At 42.4% G+C, this 16,198-nt stretch overlaps 2 protein-coding genes and 1 long non-coding RNA gene across 6 annotated transcripts in view; 1 reads left to right on the plus strand and 2 right to left on the minus strand.

Annotated features, from left to right (window-relative positions):
- Positions 1 to 3,644, minus strand: part of med13a (mediator complex subunit 13a) — a 101,046-nt gene extending 97,402 nt beyond the window's left edge. The window contains exon 1 of the mRNA XM_077504769.1: positions 3,553 to 3,644. The gene's annotated coding sequence lies outside the window, so the exon portion shown is untranslated. The remainder of the gene's footprint in view (positions 1 to 3,552) is intronic.
- Positions 41 to 4,616, plus strand: rnft1 (ring finger protein, transmembrane 1). Of its 3 annotated transcripts, none has more exons than XM_077504771.1 (9): positions 41 to 208; positions 781 to 1,220; positions 1,936 to 2,012; positions 2,110 to 2,210; positions 2,321 to 2,474; positions 3,177 to 3,335; positions 3,415 to 3,480; positions 3,563 to 3,664; positions 3,731 to 4,616. In XM_077504771.1, exons 1-9 carry the CDS (start codon positions 183 to 185, stop codon positions 3,863 to 3,865), a joined length of 1,260 nt encoding a protein of 419 aa, XP_077360897.1. In that variant the 5' UTR covers positions 41 to 182; the 3' UTR covers positions 3,866 to 4,616. The 3 variants fall into 3 exon arrangements, with proteins under 3 accessions (XP_077360897.1, XP_077360898.1, XP_077360899.1); XM_077504772.1 differs by having other exon boundaries at positions 784 to 1,220; XM_077504773.1 differs by having other exon boundaries at positions 61 to 208; positions 879 to 1,220.
- Positions 4,617 to 5,798: 1,182 nt separating this feature from the next.
- LOC144006677 (uncharacterized) overlaps positions 5,799 to 16,198 on the minus strand; it is a 47,723-nt gene continuing 37,323 nt past the window's right edge. The window contains exons 4-7 of one of the 2 annotated variants that reach the window (XR_013279899.1): positions 14,100 to 14,480; positions 13,892 to 13,957; positions 7,215 to 7,324; positions 5,799 to 5,863 (exon numbers count right to left, since the gene is read on the minus strand). This is a non-coding gene — a long non-coding RNA (uncharacterized LOC144006677). Of the gene's footprint in view, positions 5,864 to 7,214; positions 7,325 to 11,167; positions 11,723 to 13,891; positions 13,958 to 14,099; positions 14,481 to 16,198 lie in introns of those variants that run through there. The other variant, XR_013279898.1, reaches the window with a different exon arrangement.

Raw genomic sequence — 16,198 nt, forward strand, 5'->3', positions numbered from 1 at the left:
ACGCTAGGTGGCGGTAATGCGGCAACTTGACAACAAAACACCACACAGAGGAAGGTTTCTGTGACGTCACTTCTGGGTATATGGCTGAACTGGAAAGTCAACATCTTAAGAGTTTTTCTTTTTGCTGTTGTTTCATTTGCCGTTTTGGACGTTTGGCATTAAATGGCGACTGAAGGGTTATCATGAAACTCCGCTTGCAGAATGACAGGTGAGTGGAACTACTCGTTAGCTACTCAAGCGGCTCGACACAAAACATCTGCGAGCTAATGGTAACAACATACCTCTGTCGTAACTCTCTAATCTGACGCAAAATATTTTTTTCCCCCCAACTGAATAGAGTTAATGAAGAGCTAGTAATTTATGGTGCGTCTTGTTAGCCTATGATTGAAGATGAGTTATGGTGCCTGAAATACAATTAAGAGCTCCGTTTCAATGAACTAGATTATGTGTGACTAATCTCGTGTTACAACATGGCTGCTTTAAAACGTCCTATGTTCTGTTTCAATGCATTTTTTAAAACAATTATAATAATTTTTACCAACAAGTAGTTACCAGTGTATTAATCATGACTGTGACATAGTTGTAAAAATACCTCAATAATTAAAAATGATACACAAAATTTGAAATTATTTCCCACTTTAAAAGTGCAGAAAAAAGGCAATGTGTGTCCAAGAGAGTACCATGCTGTTTAACAGGAAGTTGTGTTCACTCACCTTCTAATAAATTGAGCTTGTTGACACAATCCAGTCAAAGTTAAGAGTCTTTTTCTTTTTTGCCCAGTAGAGCTGTGAAAGTGAGTGAGCCTCCTACTGTCATGCAGCCTGATTCCAGCCAGGGGGGCACTCATGCAAGAAATGGTATTTCCCCTCTGCAAGCAGAACATCCCACCAGGACGGCGCTCCCTGCTGCCACGGGCGCCGCCCACCCCGACAACATTGACGTCCGCGTACCCGTGAGTGGCGGCGCGGCGGGCGACTCCGGCGGAGCCGCCTCTGCCAGGAGATCCAGAGTCAACCCTCACGCTCACTCCCATTCCCACGGGCACGCTCGCGGGCAGCGACCCTCCGCTTCCGACGCCGACTCGACGGACGCCGCGGACCTGGACTCCGGAGAGCCCAGTACCTCGCTTTCGGAGCTACGCTGCCTGTTTCGCTGGCTCCAAAAGAGTCTTCCTTTTCTCATCATATTGAGCGCTAAACTGGTCATCCAGCATGCGCTAGGTGAGTGGAAACAGGAATCGCAGGTTTAAGTTGCAGGTCCAAGTCCAATTTTATTAGGGTTACAAAGAAGTGTAACATTTCGGGTACATTTCCATGGGTATTAAAGTGGCAACATTTTGGAAATATTGCAAATTGAAAAGTTTCCGAAGAATACCGAATAGCAGGTATCTGTATCGGGTCAATAGCCAGCCTTATTTTAAAGTATCGGTATTTGCGGCGTTGGCTTATACTGGTATTGCTCTCTTGTGGCCCTTTTACGATCAGGAACGGAAGGAACCCACGGCTGACAGATGCCCATTAGGAATGTATTTATTTATATTTATTTTATTGTGTTTTCTGTACAAAATATGTATTTTATGAACACATGGGGGAAATAAAGATAATGAAAAGTGCCATTAATTTCATGCAATTTTAAGGAAAATGCTATATTGTGAATATATTTTCTTTAAAATGATCTGTCATTGTTTTTGGGGCAATTTGATGCATCGAAAGCTGTATTGGTGACTACTGGTGTCGGTCTAAAAAAAAAAAAAATGGTAATGCGTTTACACTGCACTCCCATCAGAAGATATCTAATACGTATGTGGTTTATCTCCACATTTGGAAGAGTCCTTATTCGAATCTGAATCTATCCGATCCCACGCGTTTTTGTACCACCAGCTGTTTGTATTCAAGCGGATTATGTTATTATTAACGGCTTCTCTTCTTCCACAAGGACTCGCAGTTGGCGTTGGCCTCTTCACGACTTTTCTCTATGTGAATAAAAGTATCCAAACGCAAGTGTTTCTTCAGGTAAGAGATGGATCATTCCAATGAATTTTTTTTTTTTTTACTACCCCACCTGAACAACGAAGTGGATAATGCTCTTTCGTGTATTGTGTCCCATCAGGTTCGCCATGCCAAGCTGCATTGCGCGTGGCTGCTGCTGCTGCTGGTCTCCTCCACCCTCCTGCTTTACTACACTTTCCTCCCTCAGACACTTTACAACTGGTAATGTCATCTTTGGGCCGCATGAGTAACGAACGCTCGTGTTAAAGCATGAACAGCAACTGTTGCGCAAGTGCTACCGTACGTATTTTAAGTTTTGTTTTATGTGGCAGCCTCGTGTTCCTCAGTCCAACTATCGAGCCGCTGGAATTCTGGGAGGTCCTGTGGGCAGTTGGCGTCACTAACTTCGTCATTAAATTCCTCTTCATGGGGATCAAGTGCCTTCTCCTGCTGCTGCCTGCTTCAGTGCTCAACTACAGAGCACAGGTGAGAGGAACTGACTGCTTTGAAATATAAGAAAGAGTCGGATGCTGCAACTGCAACTCTATAGAGAACTTGAAAAAAAAAAGAAAAAAAAAAAGTAAAAACGCAGCTGTTTTCTTAAGATGGAACCCAGCGGCAGCAGATGCAATGAAAACAGCAGAGGCCCCAGAATTGAACCCTGTGGAACACCGTATGATACGTTATACTGTATGATGTGAATTCATATTGCACATATTTGTCCGATCACTTTTTTTTTTTTTTTTCCTCAACACTCAACCCGCTTCGCTCCCACTGTTTTACTGGATTTTGACTGATTTTGCCAAATCCACAGACTATTCTGTTCTATTGCTATGAAAGCATGGAACCTACCAAAAGAAATATAGATCAGATTAGCGTATAGTCTAATCATTATTCACAAACCTGTTTAAAACAGTGGGGAAAAGAGCTTGTTGCAACATAGCCCTGGCTGATCTTTTACTCCGCTGCAATAACTACCACTGCTTTAAGCAACCTCTTCATGTCAAAAGCTGTATTAAATGCTCTTGCATAAAAACGTATAACTACGATTTTGGGAGTGAAAGTCCGATTTTGGGTTTGAATGAAATCAAGAAATCACGCAACATAGCATCTGAGTGCACACTAAATTCCCCGCAGCGCAAGCATGCCAAGCAATGTATTGTGACGAACGGACTTGCTTGTGCGCAGGGCCGCTGGCTGCTGCTGAGTGAGGAACTGGCTCAGGTCTACCAGGCTGTGGCGCCCGTGCCGCTCTGGTTCCGCTACCTGGTCACCTACCAGGAAGCCGACGGCGCACCAGCGCTCACTCTGGGCATTTTTCTGGCTCTGCTCTACCTCATACTGAAGGTACGAGGCTTCCCCACCCAAATGACTACAGGATGTCCGTCTACGTCTCAAAACAAATTCTTCTTTATTTCTCTTTCAGCTATTGGGATTATACGGGCAGGGGACGTCTCTACTGAAAACTGTGAGGGTCCTTCTTAAGAGCGAGGTCAGCCTAACGAGTCGGTGCACACCCCAAAGGGCTGCTTGTATTGAATGTATTGAATGTTTTTTTTGTTACCTTTTTTAAGCATACGGGGACAGCGGCCACGAGGAGTCAGTGCATGGAGGCCGGAGACGTTTGTCCCATCTGTCAGGGAGAGTACAGGGAGCCTCAAGCGCTCATCTGTCAGGTAAAAAAATAAATAAATCAACATTTAGTTAAGATTGGATGGTTACATGCGTATCTGACGGCGCAGCACATCTTCTGCGACGATTGCATCGCTCTGTGGTTCAACCGGGAGAAGAGCTGCCCCCTGTGCCGCACCGTGATCACGGAAAAGGTGTACAAGTGGAGGGATGGAGCCACATCGCCGCACCTGCAGATTTACTGACCGCGCACACACATTTGGGAGCGGAAAATGAACGCGATATTTGTTTGATTGTCAGATTTGTGCAACACTGGTTAATTCATTTTCGGAGGCCAGCAGTCACTGTCATTCAAGTCAAGTGATACTTTTCCTACGTTCGTTCATATCCTTCACGTATATTCCAGGTTTTTGTTTTCCCTTTCTTTTCCCTGCGTTGCATTGTACAATACTTTTTACTCACGGGCCTGCATGTTGCTCTTCCAAATTATTCTTCTACTGTAATACAAGAAAATATTTTTCAACAATTTCCTGGATTTCAGGTTTCAAGAATGTCTTTTAAGATCCAGCACCGCATTTGATCCATTCAAGTAAGCAGATGCGCATGTAACTCTGGCCTGCAGTAATTGCTAGAGATGCATCTTGAAGGGTTAAAGTTGATTTGGGATTGCTGGCAAATTGCACACTGCAATGGCGTTGGAAGGGGATTTTAGACCAAGTCTCACAGGAAGCCTGTATCAGGCCATGATAATGGACAGACAAGTGTACATGCATGCTGGTGCTATATTAAACACTATTTTTATAGGTCCTATTAAAAAAAAAAATGGATGAAGCTCGGCTGACGAGATTTTATAGTGTTTTAAATATTTTTACAGAGGCGATGTAGCTGTGTAAAACACCAAAGAACTGGGAAAATATATATTTTGTGTAATGAAACAAATCCACTGTTTTTGTCCATTTCACTCCATGAATTATCCGAATAAAATTTTGCATTTGAGCTCGTTGCATGTTTCCTTCAAATGTAACATCAAAATTATTTAACATAACTTTATGTAGCTTCATTTGATGCTGTATATATATATATATATAAAAAGTGCCTCACAAAGTTACATTACTGAAAATTAATATTCACTCAAGCTGCATTTGTGATTGCTGTTTGACCTTCTACGTGTGGATAAAAATGAAATAATGAGCATGTTGATCAAATTTTCCTTCAAAATCACTGCAATCCTGTCTAAATAAGGCTAACAAATAAATAGCTATGTAGCATGCATATTGTGAGGCCTGAAAATAAATATATACAAATTCACAGTTGATGCTTTAACACTGATGGAAGGAAATCAAATGAACACTGATCCAACTTTTGAACCCAATATGAAAAGTTTGATTTGGTTCACCGAAACAAATTTTTGTCCCCATGTTAAGGTGGAAAATTATTTGAGCTATTGAATTAAAAAAAAAAAAAATTATATATATGGTTTTTATTTTTTTTATGTACAATGCAAGCTGCAAAGGTAAACGTTGACGAGCAATATCGATTCTGACGCCTGCATATCGATATGTGTATTGTAATGAGGCCCGCAACCATATATTGCCGTATGGATTTTTTTTGAGCGCACCCTTAGTTAGAATTGTGTTAAGTCTCCGCTTCAGTGACAGCGCTGGAATCAGACACCCAGCGTGAGAGCGAGGGCGAAGCCTCATTAAGCCAATAAACGCATCATTATCCAAAACCTCAAGCTTCTGGGAAGGGAGCGAGGCAGGCAATCGTTTAGTGTCAGCTGAAGCTAAGAGGCCAAGCGGAGCATAAAAGCCGCTATGAGGTTTCATGAAGGGGGGGAAGCCTGCTAACATTACTTTGGGTGGTCTTCTCCCTCACATGTGGCTTCACCAGTGAATGTACCAGTCTGTCACCGAGAACAGAAAAGGGAGACATTGTGGCATACAACACGTGTGAAACGCGATACGCGGCTTTGGGCTTTAATTGTTATGTATTTAAGGGAGCTAATTCTCCACAAATGAGAGCTGCTTGTGGTTCCTCAGATAATGCTACCCCTATCAAGCTGCTCTTCCTAGGATGTACACAAGGGGGCAGTAGCGCTCATGGTGGCTCGGTCATATAGGACACACCCACATCACATCAAACCAAAATGAGAACAAACAAAAAAACAAACTCACGCACCTTTTTCAAAACTCTTTCATAGCATACGTCTTTCCAGAGGTGGAGCCTGTTACCTTCCGAACCTGAAAAACATTAAAAAAAACAAAAACATTTTAAACAAAACTAAACAGATCACGAATTGAGCAGCTAAAGGATCAACACTAAAAGGGTTTCACTTAAAGTACTTCTTTGGCTTTTTCTCTGGGTTTTTTTTTTGTTTTGTTTGTTTTTTTGTGTGAGTATCCGTGACATCAACGGGGAAACATGACAATGATAATGATGACCATTGTCCGGCGAGAACCAAAACACAACAAGCGTTCAACCGGCAGGAAGCCGAGAACGCCTCACGTGTGGACTACCGGCACTGCTCGGCTCAGCTCGGTCATTCTTCGGAAATGGTTGGCAATGTTCGGTTCGGTACCTTCCGGCAACGCTCGGTAAAACTCGGTCACTTGAAATCGAAGCAAGTCTCAACGGCGGACAGTGTACATTTGGCACACATAAACAACACACACAATAAAAATTAAAAAATTAAAAACATTTGTACATTTGCCGAATTAACTTCTAAATTGTTATTTAACTTGACAACAAACTTGACGGCGAAAATATTAGAGACACTCCAACACATGCACAAACCCAATCGTAACCAGTAGATGGCAGCAAAAAAAGCTATTTGAACACGAAATACATTTTCATTAATAAATGATTCAAACAGACCCCCACAACTCTCTATCAAATACAAAATGTTCTCTAGGGTATTTTAAGTTGTCAATGCCTTCTTATTTTCCAAACCATGAACTAATGTTGTCAAATGGAGAATTTCCTTTTTCTTTTTTTTTTCCTTTCTATGTTCAAAGGAGTGGATCCCCTTACAAAAACAAAAAATACCACTTTAGACTACATTTTTTTTTTATGTTTATATTTTTTATTTATTTGAATGCATTTGTTTTTCCTTCTATTAACTGTAAAATGTGTTTCTATTTTATATACAGAATGCGAAGCAGTTTGTGAAAAGTACTAAATAAAAAATCTACTTACAAATGCAAATCTCATCATGCATATTGTTCTCAACTCGACAATGACTTAAACGGATGTTCTTGAGGCACAGTCCTACTAGACCTTTGTCCATATAAAAGTGCCTCAACAGTTGACAACTTGACCGCATTGAATAAACGCAATCATCTCTGCCCGTGAATCAGCAGGACATCACAGCAGTCGCTCAAGCCAAAACACGAGAGTTGCAATCTCCAGCGGTGCTTTAGTTTCAGAGCTCGGAGTCTTGTCGTGACTTTTTTTTTTTTTTGTCCTCTCAGCATGTGTGAGAATGGAGCCTTCTTTTCCTATTTAACGACTCATTTTACATAATTAACTCCTAATCAAAATCTGGTGGCCCAAGGGGTGTTTTTCTTTTTCATGTTGACAAAAGGAACATACAGTACTTGGTGTTAGAAGTTCCGCAGCTCTGTTGTGGGTTGCCTTGAGGTATGGCGTTCATCCATCGCTTTAACTCTTTCAAGGCCTGGATGCGTCCGCCTCTTTGCAATCTGTTTCAATAAGTGGGAGGAACAAAGAGCAGAGCTGTCAGCGTTTCCCTTCAGACAAAAGCAAAACTCATGTGCTGCATTTAAGGGTTGATGGGTTTTTTTTTTTGTGAGGTCTCGAAGAGCAGAGCAGGCCTGGCTATATTTGATGGTTTTCCTGAATTCTGACCATGTTGGAAGTATTCAGTTATCCCGAATGTCACGATAAGTAAGATGAATTATGAGTCAGTGATCCGTGTTGACGTTCATGACTGGGGTGAAGCGCTGACATTATATCATAGTATGGCTATGGTATGCTTTTTATTGTTAATCCACAATGTTTGAAACATACAAAGAAACCAAATTTAATTCTCAAGGGCTGACAGTCTGTTGGGTGGGGGGAGTTAATTTAAATAATTAATAATTAATTAATAAATTAATTCAATTAATTAATAAAATAAATAAATAATAGTTAATTTTAATTTGAATAATAACAATAATAATAATAATAATAATAATACATTTAATTTATAGGCGCCTTTCAAGACATTCAAGGTCATGGCACAACATAATGAAATTTAAAACAAACACACAAAAAAAACGATGACAATTAGGGGTGTGCCAAAAAATCGATTCATAAAAGAATCAAGATTCTCATTTATTGTCCAAAAATCAATTTTATTTAAATTAGAAATGAAGAAGAAGGGGAAAAGGCAGTTGTAGCCCACATGCTGTTTTTGTGGAAAAAGGCACTTACAATGCAAAAAAAAAAAAAAAAAAAAAAAAAGAAGAAAGGAGTAGACCATGACAATGTTGTGCAATCGGTAAATTGAAGCAGAAATCATTTGTCAATCAAATCATTTTGAATTGAAAATCGTTTGAATCGAGAATCGATTCTGAATCGAATCGTAGACCCAAAAATCATAATTTAATCGAATCATGAGACAGTCAAAGATTCCCAGCCCTAATAACGATATTAAAAAAAAAAAAAAAAAGTGAAAATGTAAGCCCAGAAGCTGTTACTAACAAACTAAAAAATGCAAATCTTCTTCTAAAACTGTGCGCATTTATCAGCAACAGTTTGCCCTGTGTGCCGCAGGGGAATCCAGGTAAAAGGGGAGCGTGTGGACACGATGAGCCTCGGCTGACGCGTCGATTGGACACGCAGACAAATGAGCCATCAGTTGCTGTGTGAAAGGTTCTGGGAAAGCACCGTTATTATGACTCACCTTCACCCTCCCTGTGCCTACACAAGGATTTGGTTTCCGCTTCCAAATTGAGGGCAGGGCTTTTTAGTCCAGGTTCGAACCCTGTTCTTTCGTCTGGGGTGCATATGAGCTGCCTCAACTCCATTTCATTCATTGGAACTTTTTGTGTCATTATTAATTGATACTTTGACGATTCTAGAGTATTTTTAGTGGGAGGCTGGGATGGAACGGGGGTTTACTGTTCATTAGCGGTGCGAGTCTTTGACTGTCTTATGATTCCGATTTGTTGGGTCTGCGGTTCTATTCAGAATCGATTTTCGATTCAGAACGATTTTTAAATCAAAATGATTTGTTTGACAATGACTTCTGTTTCAATTCATAGATGTGTACTCCAGTCTGTCTTGCTAATGCTAATTAGCGCGCTACTCGCGGCACTTTTATCACTCAAAAGAATGGCTCTTCATACAAAACACCTCAGGAATGTATACAGAGAAGCATCTTAACATTACTCACCGGCAAATGTTCTTCCTATGCTGCAGAAAAACAACTTTTATTGGAATAACTTGACCGGGACTTTCTCCTTCTACTCTCAGGTGGCGACAATTTAACAATGTATCAGAACGCGCGGAACCACACTGCCCCTAAGTGGCCAAATCGTGTACAACATGAACAGTGCTCCCAATTAAGGCACACACAAACAAGGGCGCGACAGTATAAAATAAAATCAATTTTGATCCATTAAAAATCAACTCTGAATCGCACTAAGTGAGAATTGTGACTATTTTTGGCACACCTCAACTGTTCACGTTCATTCTCACGTTAGCAGCTACAGGAGCGCACATTCCCTGCATTAGTGATGCACATGGCCGAGGCATATTTGTGCAATGGCATCATGTCATGACGCATGGACTCTAATAAAAAGTGTGCTTCCTGAGCTTAAAGCTCGGATTGGTCGGTGGCAAAATAGGTCAAACTCAAGGTGTGTGTCAGGTGCACAGTTCGTTTGAACCGCTTCCACGCCCCACTCTGCCGCCTCATTGTTCGCTAATAATCTTGCTAGTTTTCAGGTAGGTCCCGTGTGCTCAGGACACACCTGAGTGACGCAGGTTCCCTGGCAAAACTCCTAAGAAAAACAAAAAGGGCGAAGGAGAGAATCAAGAAGCAACGCGAGGCTTGACGTGAGCCTTCTTTCCGGCCTCGTTATGACGCAGGAAGCGCGCGCACCTTTTGTGTTTAGCTAACTGTGTTTAGCTGACTCACGTAACCTAACACGGACAGGATGTTTAAACATTCATATTAAGGTATCTATAATCTGTCAAGTGACACACCACACACAATAAATGTTCCCCAACCTTCAGTGAGTCATAATTTAACATGAGAAAATTGTCAAAGCCTTTACAAAGATGGTTTTTGATTTACAGTCAGAGCGGTATTTATTTGACCAATAGTTATTGTTTGTTTGTATCAGTGTACAACTGCACTTTATCATACCGCTTCAAATATTTTTGTAATTGACTGCATGTGAAAGATAATCATCACAATAATAATAATAATGCATCTAATGAGGTCCAGAAAATGTTAACTCACAAAATAATTATTTTTTGCTGAGTATGTTCTTTATTAATATGGGCGGCGGGATGTAAACACTCACAGATCACATTCTTTTTCTTAATAAATATTTGTACTGTAGACTTTGGTATAATATAATTTTTTTTTCTGCCTTTTCTTCAAGCGGAGAACTCAAACACGAACGGTAGCATAGTTTGGAAATCCAATATTGACTTCCAAATATTCTGGAAAAACTTGAAACCTTCAGGCGAGGAGTTTGTGTGTCATTGTGAGTAGTCAAATATTGACATTTGCATATGCTAATGAGGGACAGTTGATATGGATAACATGAAGTCAGACTACCCCGCCTACTGCCCAGAGCCAGCTGAGATGGGCTCCAGCACCCCCCACGACCCTTGCGAGGAATAAGCGGTTCAGAAAATGGATGGATGGAAAAATGTAGGGTGCATATTAAGAGAAAAAGTTGTTCATTTAAAACACTGTGACGGGATAATGCAATAAGGTGACTTGTGATGAGGTCACAGGATATTTTCGCATCCCTCAGACTGTGAGACGACAAGCGCACATGCGGGGTCAGTGTGCCAGGGATTAAAAAAAAAAACAAAGTCACATTCAAAATTGCACCCCGTGAAAATGATAAGTGAAAACATGTTACGTTTTGGTCTGGAAACATTTGCATGATGGAGTTTAAGGGGGGCGGGGCCGGGTGGGTGTCACATTTATGACCATTTTTATTTAAATTAATAGAAAAATAAAGTGCAATGAAAACAATTTTTTTTTTAAATATGTAATTATATATTATTTTCAAATATCCATCCATTTTCTTGACAGCTTATTCCTCACAAGGGTCGCTGGAGCCTATCTCAGCCGGCTTTGAGCAGTAGGCGGGGTACACCCCAAACTGGTTGCCAGCCAATCGCAGTATTTTCAAAATAATTGATCACAAACATGCATTGATTTTATGAAACAATCAAAATTTTTATGGCTGTCTCAAAATGAAGTTGTGCGTTATTTACATGTTTGAGGGAAGCATAAAAGTTTTTTTTTTGCTTGCAATCCAAAATGGAGATGATGTCAACGTGGAGAGAGCAAATCGGTAATGTGATAAAGCGCCTGAATGTGAAACGTTAGCTGCGACTATCCGAGCGGCGATGGATCCTCCTCGTCGTCTCTTGGCCGACATGTGAGATTCTTCAGAGGCTTCGGGGTCAACGTGTGTGTGTGGCTTTGAATTGAAATCAACAAGACTTTTTTTTTTTTTTTTAAGCAAGCTTTATTTGAAGTGGAAGCAACAATACAGCAATAATTCACATACAAGTAGTGCAATATAAGACATTTACACAATATAAAAGGATTTCAAGGATAAAATGTTGGACACATTTACAAGGGCCAAGGGAGGGTCAGCTCATCCGAAAAGAAGATTCACTTGTTTTTATGGCCAAAAAAAAAAAAGAAAAAGTTTGATCCATTTGTTCTGCTTTCAAATAAATCAAGTCTTTTCTCTTTCCTGCAAAACGGTTGTCCCAATAGAATGAAAACAAAAACATTTAGTAAGAGTGGAGAGTTGAGGACAGGGAAGTGTAAAAGGGAAGAGCGTGTACACAATAGCATGCGTTGCAATTGAGGTGTGCGCCGTCTGGATTCTCTGGAAATACAAGAGGACACCCACACACACACACACACACACACACACAACTGACGTAAGTTGATCACACGTGAGGACATCAAATTGTAGTTATCGTTCCACGTTTTTAACCGGCCTCGGACGGAACAAATAAGAGACGAAAGCGTCTCTCGTGCGAGGCGGACGGTTGGGATAAAAAAAAAAAAAAAAAAAAAGGGAAGTATCGCGGCAGCGCACCCACCCTTGAAATGGGAACTGATGCTCGCCGAGACAAAGAGAGGAGGAGGAAGGAGGAGGAGGACAAAACAGGATGCCGGTCAGATGAAAGAGCCCGGAATGTCGGACAGCCTACAGACTGTTGTCGCCATGTAATCTTAACAGCCAACACCAGTCTGATAAGCTACGCGACAGGCCGGGAGGGTTGACCGAGCCCGCGCCGACGAGCACCCGAGGACGCCGGACGGAACAAAAGCCTTGAACGATCATCCCCCACTCACCGTGACGACGGTGTTGGGGGGGGGGCGGCAACGCCGGGCAGCCGGCCGGAGCTCGGCTCCGTCCAACAGTACCTCTCTGTTTCGAATCTACTCGAGCGATTGGTCTCTTGGCGCCGCCGCTGAAGGCAGTGCAACGGGTTCATTCCAGGGTTCAGCTGAGGTAACAGCACAGACGCTTTTCACTGTGCGCTCGCTTGAGGCTTTTTTTTTTTCTCTCCCTCTCTCTCGCTCCTTCCTCCTCCCCTCCTTCTCTCTCTCTCTCTCTCTCTCTCGCTTGTGCCGGCTCGAGCGCCTGCCGCGCTCAGTCCGGCGTAGCGTGGCGGCGCTACACGAATACAAGCTAACCGGAGACAGACACACACAAAAAAAAAACAACAGACATTTTATATAAAAACACCAACAGTGAGTTTCAAGGTTACGCAAGAGACGCACGTAGCAGGCTGCTAGCTTGAACGCTATCCAAAGATCAAATGGGGAGCGCATGCAACAACAGACGTGGACGTGATTCAATCCATGCTCGCATCTGGTGGCTGACTCATGCGGCCCTTCCCGCAGGCGGAACAATAAGGACAGACAAAAAAAAAAAAAAAAAAAGGGCCGCGTTTTATCGTTTGGGACAATGACGTCGTCACACGGCAGCTGACACTTCACACAGGCTAGCCGGAAAAATAACAGAAGGAAAAACAAAACAAAACAAGTTGAAAGAATTACTCGAACGACACATTAGCTTTTTAAAGCGCACTCACGAGGACGAGGCGGCAAAAGTGTCGGCAACTTGCGAGTCGATCCGGCTCCATGTGCAGGACAGATAGTGATCTGGGGGGGGGGGGGGGGTAATAAAACACGTCGCAACCCCCACCGTCCTCCCTCCGAACGCCCCTGCTGACCCCAGCCTGCGAGCAAAATTGCCGCGTCGCTCTCCCGTAGCTGCGGCGGCGCTCCGGTTACAAGAAAAAAAAAAAAAAAAAAGGAACATTGCTCTTGAAACTCCTTAATCTGTCTTAAAGTCTTTCCTTCTTTTCATTCCACATAAGCCCATAGGAAAAAGAAGAAGAAGAAGAAGAAGAAAAAGGAAATCTTGTTCTTAATGAATCACTCGCGACAACAAAGTGAGGAAAAAAAGAAAATAGCGTCGGACGAGACATGGCGACAGTTACAACTGGCTCTTTTTTTGTTCCAGACAGCGAGGTTTTGATGGATTGTCACTAGAGGAGGAAGGAGGGAAGGGGGGGGTCAATGCTGGCTGCCCCCGCCCCAGTCTACAGTCAGCGCTGAGTTCAGGCGGGGCACAGAGTGCAAGTGCGTATATGTGATAGACACACACACACACAGGGGAGTGACCACACTCGACGCACGCACACGCACTCACATGCTCCCAATTGGTAAGATGGAAGCATGAGTCAGCAACAGCTACACTTCGATACTGAGCGGAGCCAGACCCCCCCCCCCCCCCCCCAAAAAAAAAACCAACCGTGGCCCCTCGCCATCCACACACACGCACAGCGCCTCTGATCTAGCTGACAACTAAATAAACACGAACGGTACCATTTCAACTGATGATGAAGAAGAAGAAGAAGAAGAAAGGAGAGAAGTGGAAGGGGCAAAAAAAAAAAAAAAGTGAGGCGGCAACATTCCTTCCTCGCTGCGCACATGTGAATGAATAGAGGCAGTGAGCTGGGGGGGGTGTACTCACAGTTGGGATCCCCTCTCTCCACATTTGGCCCTCTGGGGGGCCTCCGAGCGCTCCCCTGAAGTCGCGCTGCAGTGCCGCACCCAGCAGAGGAAGAAGAGAGAGAGAGAGAGAGAGAGAGAGAGAGAGAGAGAGAGAGAGAGGTGGCTAGGTATGGGGGGTGGGGTGGTTAGAGGGGGGGCGCAAATCACGTCACATCTTTGTTACTCACCGGCCCAAGGGCGGCCACAAAAGGGAGGCCAACGCCGTCCTCTCCCGTCTCCGCCGCTTCCGACGTCTCCAAGACGAAAGGGGGGCAACGAGTGCAGTCTTCTGTTATCAAACACAACGCACACAAAAGACACACGTACGAAAAAGCAATAGCGGCAAAAAAAAAAGAAAAAAAAAAGTCAACATCATAATCAATTAAAAGAAAAAAAAAAGAAAGCAAATGAAAGTTGTCTGGTCTTCAGATGGCGCCTGCGACAGCTGTAGTAGTCGGCCACATTCTGCCACTCGGCGCTCGGCTTCCTCCCGCTTCGCTTCGCTTCTCTCGCTTCTCTCGCTCGCTCACTCACGAGCAGATGAACCCGTTCAACTCTCGCCTCCGCCGCTGCAGCGAGGAGAAATGAATGACTTCTCAGAACTCTCACATTTATCACAGGCGGTTCCTGTAAGAACTGGTTTCAGCCAATTAATGGGGAAGTGAGTCGTACCGAGCTGTGTCATCACTGGCTGAAAAACCTGGAGGGGGGGTGGCCCGTGAGGGGAGGGGGGGGGGAAGGGGGAGGGGGCTCCTGTAAGACGGCCCATATTAGGAAACCCTTTACAACAGTACAAGATCACTACTGAACACCCTCCCTTCCTATTGTCATGGAAAAAAAAAAAAAGGCTGCGGAGAATTCCCTCCAAGATCATCGGCCCATCCCTGAGATGCAGTTAAGCTAAACAAATATATCTTAAAAAAAAAAAAAAAAAAAGATATACAGTACACCTTCACTTGTGTTCATTTCCTGCACGGCATCATCATCATCATCATCAAACATTCTATACGGCAAGTCGGAGTGGGCGGTCACGTCACAAACGGTTGACTTTATAGCTGATAACTTTCTCTTGAAGGAGGCAAGTCATTTCCGTCCCTTCCCACTTCCTCCAACACACACACAAATGATTAACATCAGATGACTCAAATGTTATTTATACAGCACTCCAAAAAAAAAAAAAAAAAAACTACAGGTAATAATAATTCCAACATTTTATATTTCACAGAAAACAAGAATCAAAGTTGTGGAGGGATAATGTAACTTCCTTCAATCCCCCCCCCACGTCAAAAAATTCCTGGGACACTCACACAGGGGATGTCAAAAAACTCGAACAAAAAAAATCACATAAGCCCAATGGAAATTTGAGCAAGGCTTTTTTTTTTTTTTTTTGCACAAATAACACAAAGATTCGAAAACAAAGTGTGAAATACAACATGCCCGGCAAGGGAAAGCGGACCGCAAAGAACAAAGAACCCGAGGAAGGCTTTTCAGAAATGGCGGGCGACTCATCGCCGACTCGATGAGCAACAACTGAGTCACCGGCACGGCCATATTCGCCAGCAACGCCGTGAAAAACGCTCAGTCTGAAACTTGTTCATGCCCGAGGAGCCAGGACCAAAAATTGAGTTGAACTTTTTTTGTGTTTGTTTGTTTTTGTGGGACATATACGTTGATCTTTGTGATGGATGCGAAAATATGGGATTCCATGTTCAATATTTACCTGTGAGTAGGACTCACCTTTGCAAAATGTTTCTGTATGGCAACAACTTGTTTCTTCTTAGTGTAAACATACAATAAACAGCATTGCTTTAAACGACAACTGTTGTAATTGTTTTAATGTTGGCTAAAACTTTGGAATTGCTGAGCAAAATTGAGCACGTGAGAGAAAAAAAAAACATCTTTAGCAAAAAAAAAAAAAAAAAAACTTGTGGCAGTCATAAGATGTAATTTGGATATGAGCTATTTACAGTAGCTACTGATCAAAACAAACAACAGGTTTCTTCAAAATCCTGACCTATAAGTCGACAATACAGGCGCAAAGATAGCACTTCAAAAAGATTGTGTGAAACATCATAACTGTATGGCAAAAAAATTAGAATAAATAAAATATGCATGTTATTTTTTTTTGCAGGCTTTTGTCAAACCTTTGTTCGAGCTATATCATAATTAAAAGAAAAAAATAGCATTTTGTATTAATTCTGATCCCCAACATAAGAATCATGTATATTATAATTATTATATACATACAGGACTGTCTCAGAAAATGAGAATATTGCGATAAAGTCCA

The sequence above is a fragment of the Festucalex cinctus genome, chromosome 18 (assembly GCF_051991245.1).
Source record: "Festucalex cinctus isolate MCC-2025b chromosome 18, RoL_Fcin_1.0, whole genome shotgun sequence".
NCBI lineage: Eukaryota > Metazoa > Chordata > Actinopteri > Syngnathiformes > Syngnathidae > Festucalex > Festucalex cinctus.

Excerpts from the sequence above, each read along its gene's own strand:
- rnft1 (XM_077504771.1), top strand. The coding sequence starts at position 183 with ATGAAACTCCGCTTGCAGAATGACAG. Across the intron at positions 1,221-1,935 it reads GGTCATCCAGCATGCGCTAG|GACTCGCAGTTGGCGTTGGC; the intron begins GTGAGTGGAAAC and ends TTCTTCCACAAG. Across the intron at positions 3,336-3,414 it reads TGCTCTACCTCATACTGAAG|CTATTGGGATTATACGGGCA; the intron begins GTACGAGGCTTC and ends TTTCTCTTTCAG.